Raw genomic sequence first — 25,867 nt, forward strand, 5'->3', positions numbered from 1 at the left:
TCAAACTGGCGACCTCTTGGTGCATGGGTCGATGCTCAACCACTGAGCCACATCAGCTGGGCTGTGTGGGACACTCTTATTTTCCAGATAGTATGAAAGGCTATATCTTGAATCCTCCAGCAGTTTTATTTTATTTATTTATTTATTTATTTTTTATCCTCACCCAAGGACATTTTTCCATTTTTTGTTCAGGTAGAGTGGGAGGGAGAGAGAGGAACAGAGAGAGAGAGAGAAACATCGATGTGAAAGGAACACATCAAGTGGCTGCCACCCACACAACCGACCAGGGCCGGGGACAAACTGCAGCCGAGGTACGCGCCCTTAGCGGGAACCGAACCCGGGTCTCTCAGGACCGCAGGCCGACGCTCTAACCACTGAGCCAAATCGGCCAGGGCTCCTCCAGCAGTTTTAAAGAGGGAAAACTCAAAGCATTGATGAGCACCACAAGTAATGGGATAAAGAGTTACAATAAAGGAAGGGAGATACATCAACTATAGAGAAGACAGGTGTTTCCCAAAAGCCACTATTTCTTTGTACATAGATTCAAAGCAGCAACACTCAGTACACTGTGTCCCTAAGACTCTCATATTCTGTGAATAAAAGAGACAGAAACAAATTTATGAAACAGAGGAAGAAAACAACTTCCTGAGCATCTGATTCCCCAGTCATTTACTGATCACATTTTTAAGAACTCAAAAGGCAATCCCAATTCTTCCACCTGAGTCTGACAGATATTGACAGTTATTTCCAAAGATCTATAAAATTACAATTTCAAGTCATCACTACTAAAACCCTGGGAAGATCTGAAAGCTGCCTTGGGAATCTTACATTAAGTTTTTGGACAAATGACCCACAGTGACTAAAAGTTTCTCAAACAATCCTCACATATATCATTACTCATCTTATTAAAAAAAAAAAAAAAAAAGTGAGCACATTTAGCCTCTAGCTACTAAATAAACTTTACAGGATCATTATTTGCTTACATTAAGTAGATTCAAATTTACTAAACACTTGATATCAAGATAACTTAAAGTGAATAAAATCACGAGCTCCTAAGATGGAGAATCTTTTCCTATTTAAAAAAAAAAAAAAAAAGCCCTGGCCAGTTTGGCTCAGCGGTTAGAGCATTGGCCTGCGGTCTGGAGAGACCCGGGTTCGGTTCCTGCTAAGGGCACGTACCTCGTTTGCAGTTTGTCCCCGGCCCTGATTGGGTCATGTGGGTGGCGACCACTCGATGTGTCCCTTTCACGTTGATGTTTCTCTCTCTCTCTCTCTCTCTCTCTCTCTCCCTCCCACTCTAGCTGAACAAAATATCAAAAAATGTCCTCGGGTGAGAATAAAAAAAAAAGTGAGTTAAAGAAAAAAATCAAGCCCTGGCCGGTTTGGCTCAGCGGTTAGAGCATCAGCCTGCGGTCCAGAGAGACCCGGGTTTGGTTCCTGCTAAGGGCATGTACCTCGATTGCAGTTTGTCCCCGGCCCTGGTTGGGTCATGGTGGCAACCACTCGATGTGTCCCTTTCACGTCAATGTTTCTCTCTCTCTCTCCCTCCCACTCTATCTGAACAAAATATGGAAAAATGTCCTCAGGTGAGGATGAAAAACAAAGAAAGAAAAAAATCAAGACTCACACTTAATAAAACAAATGACTTAAGGGCAGTGTTTGCTTGATTTTGACAAGATAATCTTCTGCTGCATAAACCTGTCCACATAGAAATGTAGGGGCCTGGATACCAGTCCTAACTTCCCAACAACCAGTCAAGCCACTGTACATGAGTTTCTTCACCCAAAGCCCACAGACCCCCCAATGTGTAAATGTGTGTGGGGCAGAGAACCTCAAAGTTTTTCCCAGCTCTGAACATGCATGATTTTATTAAATGAATAAAGCAGAAAATAAAATAAACCATTCTGTTTCTACAGGGGTAAGTGGGAATAAAAGAGAATAAAAGAAAAAGGAAGGGTGAGGGAGAGGCCTTCATAGCATGTCACCCTGATGACATTTGGGACAGTGCAACTAAAAAGTGTTTGAATTCCGCCAACAATCTGACTGGGCAGGAAACAGGTTCTCCCCTAGAACCTCCATAAAGGAACCGAGCCATGCAACACCTTGATTTGAGCAAGGTGACCTGTCCAGGACTTGTGAACTCCAGAATTCTAAGATAATCAATGTGTTGCTTAGGTCACTAAGTATGTGATCATTTATCACCAGAGCAATAGAAACTAATATATTTTTATCATTACTGTAAACTGATTTTATTACCTGAAAATGAGACGCTGCTGTAACAAATACCTGAAATGTGGAAGTAGCTTTGGATTCAGGCTGTGGGTAGAGGATAGAAGAATTCTGAGGAACAGGACAGAAAAAGTCTAGATTTCCTTGAACAGACTGTTGGTATAAAAATGAATGTTACAGACTTGGCTAGCAAAGGATCAAAGGAAATGAGTAAGGAGCATGGTAGAGAAACACTATCATCTTAAAGAATACCTATATCATCAGTAACAGACTGTTAGCAGAAATATGAACACTGGATGTGCTGCTGGTGATAGCTCCAAAGGATGTCAGGAATAAGTTACTGGAAACTGGAGGGAAGTAGATTCTTGTTATATAGTGGCAGAAAGCTTGGCTGAATTGTTTCCTGCAGTAATGTGGAAAGCAGAACTTGTAAATAATGAACCAGAACATTTAGCTGAGAAAATTTACAAGCAGACTTGAAGGTACAGCCTGGTTTCTTCTTGCTTCTTTCTCCTCCTGAGAAGGACAGCATAAGGGACCATGCTAACCAGTTCTATTTTCCTTTCATATTTCTCCTTTGTCAGTGAGAATCATAATCAATGTCTGTTTTACTTCTCATAAAAGAAAAAACAAATTGTGTTCCTAAATTCCTTCTGTTCAGTCATATAGGGTTCACACCCTTGTCCAGGTAAACTGCCAAGTTGTCAGTCTTTACCCCTTTTGCTAGCTGGGAAAGGAGGTGGTCCAGTCCTACGGACCTGGTAGAAAGAAGCCAAAAGAGCCCAGGATCCTGGATAAAGACAGGTGGCCAGGAAGAAAAAGCAAAAAACAGGACAACCCCTCCTTCCCAGCCCTGTCTCCAAAGCTCAGGACCACACAACCTCTTTCTAAGGTGACTGATTGATGGCAATCAAAGGTACAAGATTATACAGTGCATGAAAATGCATACTTGGCATAGATCAGTTATGAACCCACACAACAGCAGGCTAATACAACCTGAGAGGTCCTCAGCAGGAAAGTAAGGACCATGAGAAAAGTAATAATAAAGATAGTGACAATAAGAATGTGTCATGCAATGTGCTTTACATGGGTAACTAGGTGGAACTGTATATCTTTCCACTTTATAAACAAAAGAAGTGGACAGAAAAAGCACAGGTGGCTTGCCCACAGCCCACTGCTAGAACTGGAAGAACATGACTGAGCTCTAGGTCTGACTCTAAGCCTGAGGTCACCATTAGCAACGCTGCCTGCCAAGAACAAGAAGTCAGAAAGAGGATACCTGGACCTAGAGCCCTCAGAGTCAGGGTCTAAAACACTGTCTGCAAAAGTTAATGGTGATTTATCTATTCTGGACATTTCATATTATGGGATCAAATGGGATCATACAAGATGTGACCTTTCATGACTGGCTTCTTTCACTCAGAATGTTTCGAGGTTCACCAAAGTTGCAATACATATCAGGACTAAATTTACGTTTTATAGCTCAACAATATTCCATTGGTTATTCACTCATCTGCTGATGGACATTCTGGAGGGAGGGGAAAATGGGAAGTGATTACTTAGTGGAAATAGGATTAAAAAGTTTTGAAACCAGAGAGCTGGTAATTGCCCAACACTAAACACCACTGAACTGTATGTATGCTCTAAGGAGGATAATTTTATATTATATAAATTTTGCCTCCATTTTTTTTAAAAGTGATAAAAATGTTCTAACCTTAGATTGTGATGATTGTTGCAAAATTCTGTAAATATACTAAATACCAATGAACTGAACAATTTAAATGGATAGATTTTATGGTATGTGAATTATATCTCAAAGACATTTAAAAAAAAAATGTCAATGACTCAACTATGTAAACTGCTACTCCAGAGGCTGGGACAATAGTACTTCAAGTGATTTTCTTCTTTTTTTTTTTAAATCCTCACCCAAGGATATGTTATTGATTTGAGAGAGAAAGGGAAACATCAATGTGAGAAAGAAACGTCTATCAGTTGCCTCCCATATGTAACCTGACCAGGGATCAAACTCACAACCTGGGTATGTGTCCTGACCAGGAATTGAACCCTCAACATTTGCTGTACAAAATGAAGCTCCAACTGAGTCACTCATCCAGGGTTCAAGTGATTTTCTTTAAGTGGCCTAAAGTCTTTCAACACAATGGAAATAACTATGTATAAGTAAAAATGACAGCAAAGACTTTGTGTGGTTCTTTTAAAAGCAGAATCCCAAAGAGAGACAAATGGTAAAGATATGTGGCTATCAGTGTCGAGTGCTGACCACGTGGGCATTCTGGTATGGTCCCTGTCCTTAAAGGATGCTGATGTAATCACCGCTCCCTACCCTAGCAGAGGAACAGTCCCCTGTGGGAAGCTGCATTATGCAATCTGTCACCATAGGGCTGTTATTAACAAAATGGTGACACTATGATCAAAGTGCTACTTTACCTTTTCCTTGCCCAACATGAGTCTACATAAACCAGAATCTTCTTATTTGTCTTACACTCCTATAGTGAACTCTCTTTTACCACACTGTAGCTTACATCTTTTCAATCTAAATTTAGTAGTAATCTGATTTAGAGCTTGTGACACCCTGCTTAAATATTTGGTTGCCCTTTCACACACTGGTAAAAAGCTCATTTATCCCACCCACCTACCCACCCCACCCCCAATAAAGTCAAGCTAGGACTAAAAGTGACAGGGCTTACAACTTTTAAAAAGGCCACCAGAGATCCGGGACAACGACCTATCTCCCACATGGCCCATCCTTGCTGAAACTCTAGCTAACACCCTCTTACAGAGTATAAAAATTTGAAGAATATACAAGCCATCCAGTCCAGCGCTCCCAAGACTGTCTGGACCCTGAATTGCCTATACCAGATGACTGGGGCAACTTTAAACAAGGCTGATATTCTGGTTGGGTAGGTCCAACATAGGCCTGGGAAACCTTTTTTTTTTTCATTCTTCCTAGTTATTCCTGATATTTAACTGGACACCACCAACATTATCTAACTCCCTCCCCAGCAAAAGAAGTCTATCAACACCCCACTGGCTGACCACCAGCTAACCTCTATTGAAAAGTTCTGGAAGATGATTGCAGAGTAGCTGGAAGCCCCTTCCATTTGCTCCCAACACCAGACTGGACTTGTGACTAAACTGCAGAACATTCATTTTGAAAAAAATACAGATGAAGTGTAGCTGATCTGAAATATTGACAGCAGGGAATTTGAAGAAAAGACAAAGGAGATGCAGGAAAGGTGAGCCAACTCACGCAGATGCACAGCTATGAAGCTAAAGCCATACTGTGGCAGCACAGCCCCTGTCCCCTGGGAGTGTGGGGTCTCAGCCCCACAGAAATATCCCCAATACATAGCAACAGAGAAGGAGGGGAAGCCCACTTAGCAATCAGATGATGGGAATCAGTGGGGATTGATTGAGGACTACTGGAGAGGCCAAGCAGCAAAGCTCAGAGCTAATTGGTACACCCATCAGTGACTCGAAGGGGCTCTCTATTCTGTGAAAGAACTTTGGGTAGAGCTGGACAGGGGCTGGTCTGTGTGACTTGGGATAGAGGAATGGCCTTGCCTACCTCAAACGTACAGGTTGCACTCTTCCTACCACCTGCAGAGCTCCTATGCCTGCCCCGTGACCTGAAGCAACGGGGAGTAGCACTGGCCTGGAAATCTGAGCCCATACTGCTCAACAATACAGAGTAGGGTTCTTGGATATTTGGTCCAGTTGGAGCCTGGGTGAAGGCCCAGCCCAGCATGGGACAAGCCATGCAAAGAGATTGTAGTGCCAATCAGAACTGATTTTTTTAATCCCTTACTACTTGGTGTGGCAGTGAGAGGGTACCAAGGAGCCAGACAGAGCTGAGATATTATGACTGTGTCTTTTGGGTGGGCTTGTAGCGGGGAAACAGATAGGTGTGTGCAGGGCACTATAGTTGCATTGTGGGGAAGCACGTACATCCGAGGTCCTCAGCAAGCTGAGCCAGCTCAGCCTTGGAAAGAAAAGGACCAGCTCTTCCCCTTCTACAGGTTAAGGGCACTATCCCCAACATGAGTCTGATTAAACCATCCCAGCCAGATCCCAAATACCCCCCCAGAGTGCCGTTCCATGGGGGAACATAGAGCAGCTCAGAGTAGGGACATTCAAGGTGCATGACCCAAAGCAGAACCAGCCTCTGGGCTCTGGAGGCCGTGCCCACTAGATTACATGGGGCTTCGCCCTGCCAACCTTCAAACAGGTTGCCAAAGGCCAGCCAGGGACAGCAACTGACAATGACTTGCACAAGATAATCTCCTGGGAGGCCCAGACTGGCACAAGAAGTGCCCAGCTTCAGGCAACAACGGAGCAAAATACAGTGACCAGCACAAATAGCAGATCCAAAGGGCAAATGCAATGGGCATTAAAATCTGCAGAAGCAGAGTCTACTTCTGTGTGTGGAGTATGTGTGTGTTGTTTTTATTTTTTATTTCATATTGTTTTCTTCTCTATTTTCTTTCGCCTCTTACTTCTCTTTCCTTCCCTTATTTTTTCTTTCTCTTTTCTTTTTTTATTCTTTTGTTTTCCATTTTTCTTTTCCCATTCTATTGTGCTTTATTCATTACTGTTAGTTTTTAAATTTACTATCAGTGCACTTATTATGTTTCTCTTATCTTTTTTTTTTTTAATCCTCACACAAGGACATTTTTTCCATTTTTTATTCAGATAGAGGGAGGGAGGGAGAGAGAGAGAGAAACATCAATGTGAAAGGGACACATCGAGTGGCTGCCACCCACACAACCCAACCAGGGCCGGGGACAAATTGCAACCGAGGTACGTGCTCTTAGCGGGAACCGAACCTGGGTCTCTCTGGACTGCAGGCCAATGCTCCAACCACTGAGCCAAACCGGCCAGGGCTTCTTATCTTTTTATACTTATTTTTTCTCTCTCTTCTTTCTTTCATATTATCTTTTTTTTGGTTTATTTTTTTCTTCTCTAATTCTTATGGTCTCTTGTCTTTTAGCATTCTTTTTGTTCTATTTGTTAATTGGTTTATTTTCTTATTCTTTTCTTGCTTTTGTTATTACTATTGGTTAGTTTTCTGCTCGAGTTGCTTTTGGGTACATTTTGTTTTGTCTTATTTTGTTCTGTCAGCATCTGTACAACAGTAGGCACGAATGTCACAGTTAAGGCTCGCAATCAGCCAACTAGAGGACTGAGCATCCAAATATGGGACAACAGCAATCAAGAACCAATTACAACAGGAGAGCCCAAATAACCCATACAAGGGACATCCTAGGGCACCCAGCTCAATAGATCAAGGATACTACAACTGAGTCCCACAAGACACCCACTACAGATGTCTACCCCACAAAGACTAAGAGTCAAGGCAGTCCCATCCAATACATAGAAACAAACACAAAGAAACATTAAAAATGGGTAAACAAAGTAACAGGCACAAAATTAAAGAACAGGAGGAATATCCAGAAAAAAAAACTAAATGAAATGGAGGCAAGACATTAATCAGAAACAGAGTATAAAGTAATGGTTTTAAGAATGCTCAACAGCATGAAAAAGAACATAGGAACCTTTAAAAGCAAACAGTCAGAAATGAAGAATGAAATATCAGAAATAAAGAATACACTGTAAGGAATAAACAGTAGGTCAGAGAAAGCAGAAGACTGAATCAGAAAATTAGAAAACAAGCTAGAAAAATAACACTAAATTAGAGCAGCAAAAATAAAAAATACTTAAATAGCCTAAGGGCATTTTAAGGGAACACAGGGACAACATAAAACATAAAATCCAAACTGTAAGGGCACCAGAGGGAGAAGAAAGTGAGGAAGGGAAAGAAAACATATTTGAAGAAATTGTGACAGAAAACTTCCCTAATCTGGTGAAAAAACAAGTCACACAAATTCAGGAAGCAGAAAGGCCCAATGTAGATAAACTCAAAGAGACCCATACCAAGACATATTATAACTGAAATGTCAAAGGTTAAAGACAAAGAAAAAGTCTTAATGGCAACAGAAGACAGATATCAGTTACCTACAAGGGAGCTCCCATAAGGCAGTCAGCTGATTTCTAAAGAGAAGCACTGTAGGCCAGAAGGGAATGACATGAACTTTTCAAAATAATGAAAAGCAAAGATCTGAAACCAAGACTACTCTGTATAGCAAGAATATCATTCAAAATTGAGGGTGAAATAAAGAGCTTCCCAGGCCAAAAGAAAAAAAATCGAAAGAAGTTTATTACAAAAGCACAGCACAGCAAAAACTGCTAAAGGTACTGCTATAAGAAGAAGAAATATATAAAGAGAGGAACATAGGCATAAAAATAAAAACAGAAATGAATAAGTACCTATCAGTAACAACTTTGAATGACAATGGGTTAAATGCTCCACTCAATATACATAGAGTAGCTGAATGGATGAGAAAACATAACCCCATAATAAATGTGCTGTCTAAAAGAAACCCTAGAATAAAAGACTCACACAGGATGAAAGTAAAGGGATGGAAAAAATGTCTTCATGCAAATAGAAACAAACAAACAAACAAAAAAGCTGTGGGTTAGCAATATTAATAATTGACAAAACGGGACTTCCGATCAAGATGGGGGCGTAGGTAAACGCGGTATCGCGTCGTCCCACAACCACATCAAAGTTACAACTAAACTACAAAACAACCATCATTCAAAACTGCCTGAAATCAAGCTGAATGGAAGTCCTACAACTACGAAATTAAAGCAGCAGCCGCATCCAGACTGGTAGGAGGGGAGAGGCAGAAGGAGTGGTCCCACACCCACGTGTAGATGATAAAAATCAGAAGGATACCTCGGCTAGAAAGGTCCTCCCTGAGGAATGAGGGGTCCCCATCCTACACCAGGTGCCCCACCCAGGGTTCCAGTGCCAGGAAGAGAAGTTAACTTCTGGCTGGAAAAACCAGCAGGAACTGAGCTCAGGGAAGCTGAAGCGGCTGGAGCCCCAGGAGCCCCAGGCAGCTCCTTAAAGGGACTGCCCACGGACTAATCAAACTCACTCCCTCTAAGCTTGGAGGGGAGGCATCTCGATGGGCACCAGAGACATACAGGAAAGAACTGATCTATTTGGCATTGGCGCAAGGGCTGGAGAGGGGGATTTCTCCTGGACCAACATGCTGTCAGAGGCCTTTGTTCCTTTAGTGAGCCCTTCCCTGAGGAAGTAGGCAGCCACCATATCTGGGACTCCAGCAACCTGGCTCACACTGGTAGCCCCACCCTGGTGATTCCCTGAGGCCCCGCCCCACCCAACTATCAGGCACACCCAAGCTGTTGCCACTTGCTTAATAAAAGGATTGGCCTGTCTTGGATACTGCTTCAGGTTTTTCCTAAATTCTTTCAAACAAGCAGCATCAGGTCTCAGCTAGCCACATACCTCTTGTTAAGTAATACACAGAATCAAACACAGGGAGGCAGCTAAAATGAGGAAACAAAAAAAAAGGTCTCATATGAGAGAACAGAATAAAACCACAAGAAAAGAACTAAGCGAAATGAAGTAAGCAACCTAACACATGCTGAGTTCAAAAGACTGCTTATAAGGATGCTCAATGAACTTAGTGAGAACCTCAGTGAATTTAGTGAATGCCTCAAGAGCATAAAAAAGGACCAGTCAGAAATGATGGATGCACAGTCAGAAATGAAGGAGCCATTAACTGAAATAAAGAAAAACTTACACAGATTCAATACTACAGTATGTAAATCCAAGAAGCAAACCACTGACTTGGAATATAAGGAAGCAAAAAAAGCCCAATCAGAACAGAAAAAAGAATCCAAAAAAAATAAGGATAGTGTAAGGAGCCTCTGGGACAACTTCAAGTGTGCCAACATTCGCATCTTGGGGATGCCAGAAGGAGAAGAGGGAGAACAAGAAATAGAAAACCTGTTGGAAACAATAATGGCAGAAAACTTTCCTAACTTGGTGAGGGAAACAGACATACAAGTCCAGGAAGCACAAAGAGTCCCAAACAAGATGAACCCCAAGAGGCACACAGCAAGACACATCATCATTAAAATGCAAAAGGTTCAAGACAAAGAGAGAATCTTAAAAGCAGCAAGAGAAAGGCAGCAAGTTACCTACAAGGCACTTCCCATAAGGCTGTCAGCTGATTTCTCATAAGAAACTGCAGGCCAGAAAGGAGAGGAAAGAAATATTCAGAGTGATGATAACTAAGAACCTACAACCAAGATTACTCTATCCTGCAAAGCTGTCATTTAGAACAAATGGACATAAAAAGAGTTTCCCAGACAAGAAAAAGTTACAGGAGTTCACCACCACCAAACCGTTACTATATAAAATGATGAAGGGTCTTTTTGAAGAAAAAGATAAAATATATGAACAAAATGGCAATGAACACATATCTATCAACAATGGAATCTACAAACAAAATGAACAGGTAGAACAGAAACATTCTCATAGATACAGAAAACATTTTGTTGGTTGCCAGATGGGAGGGGAGTTGGAGGAATGGGTGAAAAAGGTGAAGGGATTAAGAAGAACAAAAAAAGGCTAAGGGAACACATTAGCACCAAACCAGCACTGCAAGAAATGTTAAAAGGACTGCTGTAATTACCAGGAGAAATAGGAAGAAAAATAAAACCACACTAAACAAAAATGGCAATAATAAGTACATATCAATAATCACCTTAAATGTAAATGGACTGAATGCTCAATAAAAAGACACAGAGTAGCTGATTGTATAAGAAAGCATGACTCAACTATATGTTGTTTACAAGAGACCCACCTCACAACAAAAGACTCACATAGGTTGAAAGTGAAGGGATGGAAAAAAATCTTTCAAGCAAACGGAAAGGAAAAAAAAGCTGGGGTAGCAATACTCATATCTGATAAAATAGATTTCAAAATGAAAGCCATAACTAGAGACAAAGAAGGCCACTACAAAATATTGAAAGGATCTATCCAACAGGAAGATATAACCTCGATAAACATATATGCACCCAATATAGGAGCACCAAAATATATTAAAAATCTTCTGCAGGACTTCAAAGGAGAAATCGATAGCAATACAATCATAGCAGGGGACTTCAACACCCCGCTGACATCACTGGATAGATCCTCTAGACAAAAAAATTAGCAAGGAAACAGAGACTCTAAATGAAGCACAAGACCAAAGGGATTTAATAGATATCTACAGAGAATTACACCCCAAAATTAGAGAATTCACATTCTTCTCAAGTGCACATGGGACATTCTCAAAGATAAATCACATGTTAGGACACAAACGACGTCTCTACAAGTTCAAGAAGACTGAAATCATATCAAGCATCTTCTCAGATCACAATGGCATGAAATTAGAAATCAACTGCTAAAAGAACATGCAAAGACATTTAAACACATGAAAGCTAAATAGCATGTTATTAAACAATGACTGGGTTACCGAGGAGATCAAGGAAGAAATTAAAAACTTCCTGGAAACCAATGAAAATGAACACACAACAAAACAAAATATATGGGATGCAGCGAAAGCAGTTCTGAGAGGGAAGTTCACAACACTACAGGCCTACCTCAAAAAACTAGAAAAATCTCTAACAGACTATCTAACCTCACAACCTAAAGAACTAGAGATCAAACAAATAGAAAACCCCAGAGCAAGTAGAAGAAAGGAAATAGTAAAGATCAGAGGAAAAATAAATGACATAGAGTCCAAAAAAAAAAAATTCAAAGGATCAATGAAACAAAGAGCTGTTTTTTCTAAAGATAAACAAGACTGATGGGCCTTTAGCTAAACTCACCAAGAAACAAAGAGAGAGAACCCAAATATACAAAATCAGAAATGAAAGAGAAGTAACAACTGACACTACAGAAATACAAAAGATTGTCAACAACTACTATAAACAATTATATGGCAACAAATGCAACAATCTAAGCAAAATGGACAAATTTCTAGAAACACATAGTCTCCCGAAACTGGACCAGGATGAGATAGAAAACTTGAACAGACCAATAACAACTAAGGAAATGGAAGAGGTAATCAAGACTCTCCCAGCAAACAAAACCCAGGCCCGGATGGCTTCACAGGGGAGTTTTACTGAACATTCAAAGAAGAATTAACACCCATTCTCCTCAAACTATTTCAGAAAATTCAAGAAGAAGGAAGACTTCCAAACTCATTTTATGAAGCAAGCATAATTCTAATTCCAATATCAGAAAAAGACACTACACAGAAAAACTACAGGCCAATATCCCTGATGAACATAGATGCCAAAATCCTGAACAAAATACTAGCAAATCGGATCCAGCAATACACCAAAAAAATAATTCACCATGACCATGTGGGATTCATCCCAGGGATGCAAGGCTGGTACAATATTCGCAAATCAATAAACATGATACACCACATAAATAAAATCAAGAATAAGAACCACATTATCATATCAATAGATGCCGAAAAAGCCTTCCACAAAATCCAGCATCCATTTCTGATAAAAATGCTCAGCCATGTGGGAATAGAGGGATCATATCTTGACATAACAAGGGCCATATATGAAAAACCTACAGCCAACATCATACTCAATGGGCAAAAACTAAAAGCATTTCCCTTAAGAACAAGGCAAGGATGCACACTTTTGCCACTCTTATTTAACATATTACTGGAAGTCTTAGCCACATCAATCAGACAGGAAGAAAAAATAAAAGGGATCCAAATTGGAAAAGAGGAAGTGAAACTGTCATTATTTGCAGATGACATGATACTATAGATAAAAAAACCCCAAAGACTCCATCATAAATTTACTAGACTTAATGAATTTGAAAAAGTAGCAGGACACAAAATTATTGTCAAAAATACGATGACATTCTTAAACACCAATGATGAACTCCCAGAAAGAGAAACTGAAAAAACAATCCCATTTACCATTGCAGCAAAAAAATTAAGATACCTAGGAATAAACTTAACCAAAGAAATAAAGGACCTATTCGCAGAAAACTACAGGTCATTGAAAAAAGAAATAGAGGAAGATATAAAAAAGTGGAAGCACATACCCTGTTCATGGATTGGAAGAATTCACATCATTGAAATGTCCATACTACCCAAAGCAATCTATAGGTTCAATGCAATCCCCATCAAAATACGAACGACATACTTCACAGAATTAGGACAAGTACTACAAAAGTTCATATGGAACCAAAAGAGACCTCGAATAGCCACAGCAATCTTGAAAAAGAAGAACAAAGTTGGAGGGATCACATTACCAGATTTCAGGTTATACTACAAAGACACTGTAATCAAAACAGCCTGGTACTGGCACAAGAACAGGCATATAGACCAGTGGAACAGAACAAAGAACCCAGAAATGGACCCAAGGCTATATGCTCAATTAATATTTGACAAAGGTGGCAAGAGCATACAGTGGAGTAAGGACAGCCTCTTTAATAAATGGTGTTGGGAAAACTGGACAGCTACATGCCAAAAAATGAAACTAGACCATCAACTTACACCATACATAAGAATAAACTCAAAATGGATAAAAAACTTAAATGTGACTCATGAAGCTATAAAAGTCCTAGAAGAAACTGTAGGCAACAAAATTTCAGACACCATACACAGCAGAATTTTCACTGATACATCACCTAAGGCAACAGAAGCAAAAGAAAAAATGAACACATGGGACTACATCAAACTCAAGAACTTCTGCACAGTGAAAGATACAATTATCAAAACAAAAAAGCTACCCACTGTATGGGAGAGCATAATTGCCAATGATATATTAGATAAGGGATTAATTTCCAATATATCTGGAGTACTCATACAATTCCACAAAAGGAAGACAAAGAATCCAATTAAAAAATGGGCAGAGGAACTAAATAGACACCTCTCCAAACAGGACATACAAATGGCTAAGAAACATATGAAGAAATGCTCATCATCACTAATCATCAGAGAGAGGCATATCAAAACAACAATGAGGTATCACCTCACACCTGTCAGAATGGCCGCCATCAACAAATCATCAAACAAGTGTTGGCGAGGGTGTGGAGAAAAGGGGACTCCAGTACACTGCTGGTGGGAATGCAGACTGGTGCAGCCACTATGAAAAACAATATGATGTTACCTCAAAAAATTAAGAATTGAACTTCCATTTGACCCGGTATTCCACTTCTAGGAATATACCCTAAGTAGTCTGAAACACCAATCAGAAGGAATATATGTATCCCCATGTTTGTAGCAGCACTATTTACAATAGCTAAGATCTGGAAACAGCCCAAGTGTCCATCAGTAAATGAATGGATAAAAAACTTGTGGTACATATACACAATGGAGTATTACACAGCTGTAAGAAAGAAAGATCTCTTACCTTTGAGACGACATGGAGGGACCTGGAAAGTATTATCCCAAGCAAAACAAGCCAAACAGAAAAAGACAAGTATCATATGATCTCACTTATTTGTGGAATATAATGAACATAACAGTCTTAGGAATAGGTAGTCCCAGAGACGTGGAAATCGGGTACAGACTGACAATCCACAGGAGGCAGTGGTGGGGGAGAGATAAACCACAGAACTTATATTCATGTATGCATGAACAATGGATATGGACAACAAAGCTGGAGACAGGGCAGGGAGGGGGGGTAATCTGTGGGGGTAAAAGGAGAAACATCTGTAACAAAACTAAATTAATTAATTAATAAAAAATAAAAACATAAAAGTAATATTTCTGCCAGTTTATTATTAAAAAAAGAAATTGACAAAACAGACTTCAAAACAAAAACAAAGGCCATAACAAGAGACAAAGAAGACCACCACAAAATACTAAAGAAAACAATCCAAAAAGAGGATATAGCCATGGTAACCATATATATGGTCAATAAAGGAAGAACTAAATATGTAAAGAAAATTCTTGGTGGCCTTTAAGAGAGAGACAGACAGCAATACAGTCATGGTAGAGAACTTTAATGCCCACTGGCATAACTGGATAGAACATTCGGACAAAAAAAAAAACAAAAAACAAGGAAAACAGTGACCTTAAACAACACACTGGGTCAGATAGATTTAATTGATATTTACAGATCATTTCATCACAAAGCTGACGAACACACATTTTTCTCAAGTGCACATGAGACAGTCTCAAAGACAGACCTCATGTTAAGACACAAAATAAGTCTTAACAAGTTTTAGATTATAGAAATCGTATCAAGCATCTTCCCAGGTTGCAGAGGCATAAAAATAGAAACCAACCACAATTAAAAAGGCAAACTAATCTTTTTAGCTATCCAGAATATTCCCCCCCAAAATAAATAAGTAAATAAGTCCAAATAATTCAAACACATGGAGGTTAAATAATATGTTATTAAACAAAGAATGGGTTACCAATGAGATCATGGAGAAAATAAAAAACTTCCTGGAAACCAATGAAAATGAACACACAACAATCCCAAATCTATGAAACACAGTGAAAGCAGACCTGAGAAGGAAGTTCATTGCATTAACAGAAGCAAAAATAATTTCAAGTAAACAACCTATCCCTACAAATAAAAGAACTAGAATAAGAATGAAAAAAGACCAAAATGGAAGGAAATTACAAATATCAGAGTGGAAATAAATTACATAGAGACTAAAAGTAGATAAATAAATAAATAAACAAACAAACAAACAAACAAACAAACAAACAAACCCATACAAAAAGATCACTGGAACCAAGAACCTTCTTTGTAAAGATAAACAAGATTGACGAACCTTTAGCCAGACTCACCAAGAAACAAAGGGAGAAGACCGAAACAAGCAAATTCAAAAATGAAAGAGGAAAAGTAACAACTGACTCCAGAGAAATACAAAGATTTTTAAGAAAATACTACAAACTACTTTATGCCAACAACATGAACAACCAAGAACAATGGACAAATTCCTAGAAACATACAATTTTCCAATACTCAATAGGGAAGAATCAGAAAACCTAAATAGACAAATAACAACTAACAAAATTGAGGCAATAATTTTAAAAACTCCCCGCAAGCAAAAGTCCTGGACAGCATGGCTTCACAAGTGACTTTTAGCAAATATTCCAATATTTCTCTAGTTCTTATTGGGCAAGCAAAAGTCCTGGACAGCATGGCTTCACAAGTGACTTTTAGCAAATATTCCAATATTTCTCTAGTTCTTATTGGTCTGTCCAAGTTTTCTGACTGTTCCCAGTTCAGTTTTGGGAGACGGTGTGATTCTAGGAATTTGTCCATTTTACCTAGGTTATGAAATTTGTTGATGTATAATTGTTCACAGTATTTTCTAACAATCCTTTGTATTTCTGTGGTGTCATTGTTATTTCCTTTCATTTCTGATTTTGTTTATTTGGGTCTTCTCTCTGTTTCTTGGTGCGTTTGGCTAAAGGTTCATCAATCCTGTTTATCTTTTCAAAGAACCAGCTCTTGGTTTCATTGTTTTTTGTTTTTTCATTTATTTCCATTCTGACCTTTATTATTTCTTTCCTTCTACTTACTCTGGGTTTTTCTTATTGTTCACTTTCTAGTTCTTTAAGTTGTAGGGTTAGATAGTCTTTTAGGAATTTTTCTTGATTCTTGAGGTAGGTGTATAATGCTATGAACTTCCCTCTTGGAACTGCTTTTGCTGTGTCCCATAGATTTTGTGTTGTTGTGTGCTCAATTTCATTGATTTCCAGAAGTTTCATTTATTTCTTCCTTGATCTCCTTGGTAACCCATTCATTGTGTAATAATATGCTTCAGGTTCCATGTTTGAATGTTTTTTAGTGTTTTTTATTGTAATAATTTCTATTTTCATGTCCTTGTGATCTGAGAAGATGCTTGATATAATTTCAATCTTCTTGAACTTGTAGAGACTTAGTCTGTGTCCTAACATGTGGTCTATCTTTGAGACTGTCCTGTGTGCACCTGAAAAGAATGTATAATCTGCAGGCTGGGGACGTAATTTTCTATCTGAATTAAATCCATCTGATCTAGTACATCATATAGGGTCACATTTTCCTTGTTAATTTTTCATCTAGAGGATCTATCCAGTGATGTCAGTGGGGCCTTGAAGTCCCCTACTATGATGTTATTGCTGTCAATCTCTCCCTTGAAGTCCTCTTAAAAATTTTTAATATATTTTGGTGCTCCTATATTGGGTGCATATATGTTCACCAAGGTTATATCTTCTTGTTGGATTGATCTTTTTAATATTTTGTAGTGGCCTTCTATCTCTCTTGTTATGGCCTTCATTTTAAAGTCTACTTTATCAGACATGAGTATTGCTACCCTAGTCCCCCCCCTCCCCCATTTGCTTGGAAAATTTTTTTCCATCTCTTCACTTTCATCCTGTTTAAGTCTTTTGTTCTTTGTTGGGTCTCTTGTAAACAGCATATATATGAGCCATGCTTCCTTATCCATTCAGCTACTCTTTGTCTTTCTTTCCTATCTTTATTGTTGAAATTATTACAAATGCCCCCCTTTTCTCCCACTGACCCCCCTCTTCCCTGCTCCCACCCACCTCCTGCTTTCCCCAAACTATTATCTGTGTCCATTGGTTATGTATATATGCATATAAATTCTTTAGTTTATTTCTTCGCAATCCCCTGACCCCCTTGAAAATTGTAGTCTGTTCCCTACATCCATGTTCTAGATCTATTTTGATTGTGAGCTTATTTTATTCATTATATTCCATAAATGAGATCATGTGGTACTTGTCTTCCTCTGACTGGCTTATTTCACTCAGCACAATACTCACCAGTTCCCTCCATGTCATCTGAAAGGGTGCGAGATCTTTCTCTTACAGTTGCATATTATTCCATTGTGTAAATGTACAATTTTTTATCCATTCACCAACTGATAGATACTTGGGTTGTTTCAAGATCTTAGCTATTATACATAGCACTGCTATGAACATAGGGGTACATATATTCTTTCGATCAGTGTTTCAAGCTTCTTAGGATATATTCCCAGAAGTGGAAATACTGGGTTAAATGTCAGTTCCATTTTTAATTTTTTGAGGAAACACCATATTGTTTTTCATAATACCTGTACCAATCTTCATTCCCATCATCAGTGTACTACAGTACTCCTTTCTCCACATCTTCACCAGCAACCATTTGAAGATTTGTTGATGGCAGCCACTCTGGCAGGTGCAAGACAATATCTCCTAGTCATTTTAATTTGCATCTCTCATATGATTAGTGACATAGAGCATTTTTTCCTGTCTCTCAGCCATTTGTATCTCCTGTTTAGAGAAGTGTCTATTCAGGTCCTCTGACCATTTTTCAATTGGAATATCTTCCTTTTGTTAACTTGTATAAGTACTCTATATAGTTTGGATATTAACCCCTTATACAATATATCATTAGCAACTATGTTCCTCCAGAGGGTGGGTTCCCTTTTCATTTTGATGCTGGTTTCTTTTGTTATGCAGGTTTTTAACTTGATGTATTCCATTTTATAGTTTTTCCTTTGTTCCTCTTGCCCTAGGCGATGTATCAGTGAGAATTCTGCTGTGTGATGTCTGAAATTTTGCTGCCTAAATTTTCTTCTAGGATTGTTATGGTTTTGTAACTTAGATGTAAGTCTTTTATCCATTTTTAGTTTATTCTTGTGTATAATGTAAGTTGGTGGTCTGGTTTCATTTTTTTTGCATGTACCTGTCCTATTTTTCCAACACCATTTATCAACAAAACTATCTTTTCTCTGCTGTACACTCTTGTCTCTTTTGTTCAATATTAATTGCACATAATGTCTTGGGTCAATTTCTCGGTTCTCTGTTCTATTTCATTAATCAATATGCATGTTCTTCTGCTAGTACTAGGCTGCTTCAATTTCGATGGCTTTGTAGTATAACTTGATATTCAGTAATGTGATCCCTCCAACTGTGTTCTTCTTTTTCATGATTGCTGTAACTATTTGGTTTTTGTTGTTGTTGTTCCATATAAACTTTTGGAGTATTTGTTCTAGATCTGTGAAATATGCCATTGGTACTTTAATGGGGATTGCATTGAATCTATAAGTTGTTTTGTGTAGTATGGACATTTTAATGATATTGATTCTTCCAATCATGAACATAGTATATGCTTCTACTTTTTAATATTTTCCACTATTTCTTTTTTCTTTTCTTAAACTTAACTTTATTGTTGAATATATTACAGATGTTCATCATTTTTCCCCCACTGACCCTCTCCTACCCACTCCCACCCCCTCCTGCCTTTCCCACACTGTTGTCTATGTCTATGAGTTATGCATATATGCATATAAGTTCTTTGGTTTATTTCTTTGCACCTCCCAACCCCCCTTCCCTTTGAGGTTTGTCAGTCTAGCAACCAATTTGTACATCTTAATCCCTTCACCTTCTTCACCCATTCCCTCAACCCCCCTCCCATCTGGCAACCAACAAAATGTTCTCTGTATCTATGAGAATGTTTCTGTTCTGCTTGTTCCTTTTGTTTGTAGATTCAATTGTTAATACATATGTATTCATTGCCATTTTGTTTGTTTATATTTTTTCTCTCTTTCTTCAAAAAAAAACCTTCAACATTCATATAATAATGGTTTGGTGGTGATGAACTCCTTTAACTTTTTCTTGTCTGGAAAACTCTGTATATGGCCATCGATTCTAAATGACAGCTTTGCAGGATAGAGTAATCTTGGTTGTAGGTTTTTGGTTTTCATCACTCTGAGTTTCTTGCCACTCCCTTCTGGCCTGCAAAGTATCTTTTGAGAAATCAGCTGACAGTCTTATAGGGACTCCCTTCTAGGTAACTAACTGCTTTTCTCTTGCTGCTTTAAAGATTCTCTCTTTATCTTGAACCCTTTTCATTTTGCTCATGATGTGTCTTGGTGTGGGGCTCTTGGGGTTCACCTTGTTTGGGACTCTCTGTGCTTCCTGAACTTGTATGTCTGTTTCCTTCACCAAGTTAGGAAAGTTTTCTGCCATTATTGTTTCAAACAGGTTTTCAATTTCTTGTTCTCTCTCTTCTCCTTCTGGCACCCCCAAGATGTGAATGTTGACATGCTTGAAGTTGTCCCAGAGGCTCCTTACACTATCCTCATTTTTGGGGGGGGGGGTTCTTTTGTCTTTTTGCTGTTCTGATTGGGTGTTTTTTGCTTCCTCATATTCCAAATCAATGGTTTGCTTCTTGGATTTACATACTGTACTATTGAATCTGTGTAAATTATTCTTTATTTCAGTTAATGGCTCCTTCATTTCTGACTGTGCATCCTTCATTTCTGACTGATCCTTTTTTATGCTCTTGAGGCCCTCACTAAGTTCACTGAGGTTCTCACTAAGTTCATTGAGCATCCTTATAAGCAGTGTTTTGAACTCAGCATCTGTTAGGTTGCTTACCTCCATTTCACTTAGTTCTTTTCCTGGAGTTTTGTTCTGTTCATTCATTCGAGACCTGTTTCTTTGTCTCCTCATTTTGGCTGCCTCCCTGGGTTTGTTTCTATGTATTACTTAAGGAGAGGTATAGGGCTAGCTGAGACCAGATGCTACTTGTTTGAAAGAATTCAGGAAAACCTGAAGCAGTATCCAAGACAGGTCAATCCTTTCGTAAAGCAACTGGCAACAGTTTGAGTGGGCCTGAAAGTTGGATGGGGCAAGGCCTCAGGGAATCACCAGTGTGGGGCAAACAGCGTGAGCCAGGTTGCTGAAGTCCCAGATATGGCGGCTGTCTGCCACCCCAGGGAAGGGCTCACCAAAGGAACAAAGGCCTCTGACAGCATGTTTGTCCAGGAGAAATCCCCCTCTCCAGCCCTCGCTCCAATGCCAAACAGCTCAGTTCTTCCCTGTATGTCTCTGGCACCCCTCAAGCTGCTTCCCCTCTGAGCTTAAAGAGAGCAAGTCCAAGTAAGTCCATGCGTGAGCCCTTTAAGAGGAGCTGCCTGGGGGCTCCAGCCACCTCAGCCTTCCTGAGCCTCAGTTCCCACCAGTTTCTCCAACCCGAAGTTATAGGGACTTCTCTTCCTGGCACTGGTACCCTGAGCAGGGCACCTGGTGTGGAACAGGGACCCCTTAGTCCTCAGGGAGGACCTTCCCAGTCTAGGTGTCCTCCTAATTTTTATCTGCCACACGTGGGTGTGGGACCAGCCGTTGTGCCTCTGCCCCTCCTACCAGTCTCGATGCAGCTTCTTCTTTAGTTGTGTAGTTGTAGGACTTCCATTCAGCTTGATTTCTGGCAGTTTTGAATGATGGTTATTCTGTAGTTTAGTTGTAACTTTGATGTAGTTGTGGGAGGACGTGATACTGCATTTACCTCCCCTGCCATTTTGACCGGAAGTTGTTCTATTTTTTTTCAATGTCTTGTAGTTTTTTGAGAATGTCTTTTACTTCATTAATTAAGTTTATTCCTATATATCTTATTCTTTTGTTGTTGCAATGGTAAATGAATTTTTTTTTTTTTTAGTTTCCCTTTCAGAGTGTTCATTATTGGTGTATAAGAATGCCATCAATTTCTAGATGTTAATTTTGTATCCAGCTACACTGATGAATTCATTTATTAAATCTAGTGGATTTTTTATGGAGTCATTAGGGTTTTCTATGTACAGTATCATGTCATCTGCAAATAATGACAATTTCACTTCTTCCTTTCTGATTTGGATGCCTTTTATTTTTTCTTCCTATCTAATCGCTGTACCTAAGACTTCCAGTACTATGTTGAATAAGAGTGATGAAAGTGGACATTCCTATATTGTTCCTGTTCTTAAGGGAAAACTTCCCTAACTTGGTGAAGGAAACAGACATACAAGTCCAGGAAGCACAGAGTCCTAATTGAGTACAATCCTGGCTGTAGGTTTTTCAAATATGGACTTTATTATGTTGAGACAGATCCCTCAATTCCCACTTTTCTGAGCATTTTTTTTTTTTCAGAAATGGGTGCTAGATTTTGTCAAATGCTTTTTCCAGCATCTATTGAAATGATCACATGATAACACAATTACTGTTAGCTCAACCACAATTTACAAAATCCTGTGTTTTCACCAGCCAAATGTGAAAGACATTCTCTAACCCTTTCTGTACACAGGACATCAGAGCCTCAAGTCATGGACTGAAGTCCTGACCCACTGACCCTGTGAGGTTAAGAACCTGTGATTTTTGTGGGAAATCTGAGTCCCAAATCCATGGGAACCAGAATCATAGGTGTCAAAGTGATCTCTGGAAACTGTAAAGTCAAACAGCAACAAAGTCTGTCTTTTTAAGTGATTGTACCTTAAATTTGTTCAAAGAACTCCTTTATACTGGGACTCCTAGACTACAGATATCTTCATTTTAGCATTGAAAATACCTAAGTTAAAAGAGCCACTTAAAAGCACACTCTGGGGCAGGGGAAGGTCTGAGAAGACAATTCCAGATTCCTAAATTCTCACGACTTCATGAATTTATGACAGCCCCATCTGTTTCTCCACATCGCCTCTCTCAATGTTCAGTCTTAAAAAGGAAAAAGAGAAACTGACCGAGATATTTGATTAATGTAAAAATTACTTAGAAAAGCTATTGAAAAAGCAGTTATTAAATTTCCAGTGCATTTACTCTTCAGTCCTAAACAGTTATTGGTGGACATTAAACAGCTATTCTCTCTTCCCAAACAGAACAAGGTTTCAGACAAGAAGGAATATTTTTTTCAGTGTTACAGTCATTCTAACAATAAAGTTTCTAAAGCACCTGGGGAAACTGATGCCAAATAACACTAATTATGAGCTTGCAATGGTATGTTAAAGTATTTAATTTATCTATGTTCCACACTGAATAAGAGGATTTTAACGACTGTGTTCTTCACTATGCTTCCCAGTCACTGCCCAACTGCCAATTCTACTCTTCTTCATTCATTTTCATTTCTCTTTTGACTCCAATACTCTGTAACTTCACTCACACAGACCTCAACAACATCATCAGTGAAACAAAGCTAACATCACCTTTCATGCCAAGAGTCAGGAGTTAGCCAAGGTATTGTTAGGTGTCCCTTCTACTAAAATCTGTAGTCCTACTTCTGTTAATTGAATAATGTATCTTTCAAAGCTTTCTTTATTCTGTTTAGCACATATAAAGTTTATTCTATAGTTGTAATATTTTTGCTTCCTTCAGATTCCTTTACATCACCCACTATACACAATGCTTTTCTGTCTTGTGATGAATACTCAACTTTTAAGGTAATCAAGAAGCCAATTAGATGAACTAATAAAAATGACCACAAAAGAAGTAAAAAAAATAGAGGAGAATCACATGAGAAAAATAATTTTAAAAAAACAACTATAGTATTATGATAATAAATGTAGAAAGATGGCTGACAAAAACTTACTATGAAAGAGACCATTACAGACATATAAAAAAAAGGATCAAACAAATAACAAGTGAAAGAGGAAAGCACAGGAAAAATAAAAACAGTGTTTATGGACAGGGAAGTCAAGAAAGTATCTTCAATGAACACAATGTAAAAGGCACACTGGAAAAGATCGGCAGCAGATGATAACTTTGGAAAATCCAATTTACCTTGCCATTAAGTCAGAAATCCTTAGAGAAAATGAAATATAATTTAATTAACTCTGACCCTGGGCCCCAGGGCCAGGAGTGTCAGAGAAGGCTAGATGAAAGTTGGGCCCATTCAACAAGGGCCTTGGTTTTCAAAACAATGCACCTCATAGCAAACTCAGGGCCAGCTGCATTTTCATTACTCATGTATAAGTGTATGTAGCAATGCCTTGTTTTTATGTTGTTTATGGTTTCTATAGTATAGTAAAGTACTGCCAGTCTTTGCATGGCCATTCTAAAAGGTTCCTCAGTGCCCTGGCCAGTTTGGCTCAGCGGTTAGAGCATCCGCCTGCGGTCCGGAGAGACCTGGGTTCGGTTCCCGCTAAGGGCATGTACCTCGGTTGCAGTTTGTCCCCGGCCCTGGTTGGTCGTGCAGGTGGCAGCCACTAGATGTGTCCCTTTCACATCGATGTTTCCCTCTCTCTCTCCCTCCCACTCTGTCTGTACAAAAGATGGAAAAAATGTCCTCGGGTGAGGATTAAAAAAATAATAATAATAAAATAAAAAAATAAAAGGTTCCTCAGTCACCAGCAGAGGATGACTTAACAGTATCCACAGTCAACAGAGTGACCAACTTGTCCTGGTCTGCCAAGATTAGCACTGAAGGTCCTGCATACTTGGAAGCCTCTGCGTCCAGGGAAAACCAGGATTTTTGGTCACCCTACAGTCAAGACTATATCATATTCCCCATCTTTCCACTGAGCCAAGTCAGATATTGCCAGAAAGTTTTCTCTGAGAATCACCTTTCTCAGCAGAAAACACTGCTCTCTGCTATAGCTCTCCTTCAAAGGTGTTCCTCCTATTATTTTATCAGTGAATAAATTCAGCCTGTCCTGGCAAAAAATGTCCTTCATTCAGTATGTACCACACCCCTTAGCAAAAGAAAAAACATTTCCATTATTTCTATCAAGTTATAAGTCAATCAGTTCCACAACTGAGCTTGGTCTATACAGGGCTGTGTGGTTCTACCAAAATATTGAAAGTTATGAAACTCAAAACACAAAATTAAAAACAGGACTTTAAATATTTTATATTAAAATAGATGTTTAAGGATCATGCTTCAGTTTTTGGCTAACAAAAGACATCATACTTCAATTCTGGAAGGTTGGGAGAAGAAGCAAAGGCCAAAAATCTGAGATTTCTTTCATCAGGCATAAACTACAGCTTCCTACGCTTCTCGGTCCCTATTAGGCAAAAAATCTGCAAGCCTGAATTTTCACAAAAAACTTATCTAACAAAGTCACTTCTGTTCTCTCCTCTTTCCGGAAAACCGCAGTGACGGCTGGTTCCGCGCAGCGAGAAGGGGCCAGATGCAGAGGTAGCTCTTAGCTGGATTTCCAGGAGCATCGTGAACATCTCTTTGGATCTCCCTTCAGGACAGTGCGAGCGCGGGATGGGGAACACGTGGGGCAGTGGCTAGGAGTCTCACCCCAGGGATCAGTGAGCCAGCAGGAAGGGCAGCGCATTGAGGAGGGAGGAACTAGGGAAAGGCAAGGAAACCACTGCTCTGGAAGCTGGGGTAGGAGGGACAGATGCGGCGCAAGGCAGCCTCGGGACCTAGAGCCTGGGATAACGCCGCGATAGGGCGCAGTGTGCCCAAAGCCTCCAGGTGCATCGGCTTGACAGGAGCCTGTTTCCTCCCCGTAAAACGAGTTTTGTCGAGAGGATTAAATAACAAGGGGCATGCCTAGCGTCGGCACCGCTTTTACCCTGCTGCTGTTATTGCCACCATCGTGTTTAGGGGTCGGCCCTACCTCTCGAGACCAAGTTTGGGGTCCGGGCCTACCTGCCGTCCTTGGCCTCCGGGTTTTGGCCGTTGTCCGTGACGACGTGCGGCCGCAGGGGTCGGCGCTGCCGCAGCCCGGCAGCCTCGCTCATTTTAAAACTTCCACCACTGCCTTCCTCACCAGCACCAAAACGGAAGACCACAGGCACAGAAGGAAATCGCTCGCCAACCCCTTTCTTGCAGGCGCACGAAAGTGACGTTTCTGACCCCTCCTTTTCCAGAAACCGGGAGGGGCGGGGCGGGGAGGGGCGGGGCGCGGCGCTTGGAAGCCGGGCAGTGATTGTCTGGAACCAAAAGCTCGCGGCGCTGCACAGCTGCTGCCTGCTTTTGTTTCGTTACGTTTCGTTTCGTTTCTGAAGGT

At 39.7% G+C, this 25,867-nt stretch overlaps 1 protein-coding gene across 4 annotated transcripts in view; it reads right to left on the minus strand.

Moving 5' to 3' along the window:
- Positions 1-25,651, minus strand: part of LOC118618270 (adipocyte plasma membrane associated protein) — a 62,481-nt gene extending 36,830 nt beyond the window's left edge. For 2 of the 4 annotated variants that reach the window (XM_036244429.1, XM_036244428.1), the window contains exon 1: positions 25,507-25,651. In XM_036244429.1, the coding sequence (XP_036100322.1) occupies positions 25,507-25,598 (92 nt within the window). In that variant the 5' untranslated portion in view covers positions 25,599-25,651. The remainder of the gene's footprint in view (positions 1-25,506) is intronic. The other 2 variants (XM_036244430.1, XM_036244431.1) reach the window with 2 other exon arrangements.
- Between the last annotated feature and the right edge of the window lie 216 nt (positions 25,652-25,867).

The sequence above is a fragment of the Molossus molossus genome, unplaced genomic scaffold (assembly GCF_014108415.1).
Source record: "Molossus molossus isolate mMolMol1 unplaced genomic scaffold, mMolMol1.p scaffold_m16_p_6, whole genome shotgun sequence".
Classification (NCBI taxonomy): domain Eukaryota; kingdom Metazoa; phylum Chordata; class Mammalia; order Chiroptera; family Molossidae; genus Molossus; species Molossus molossus.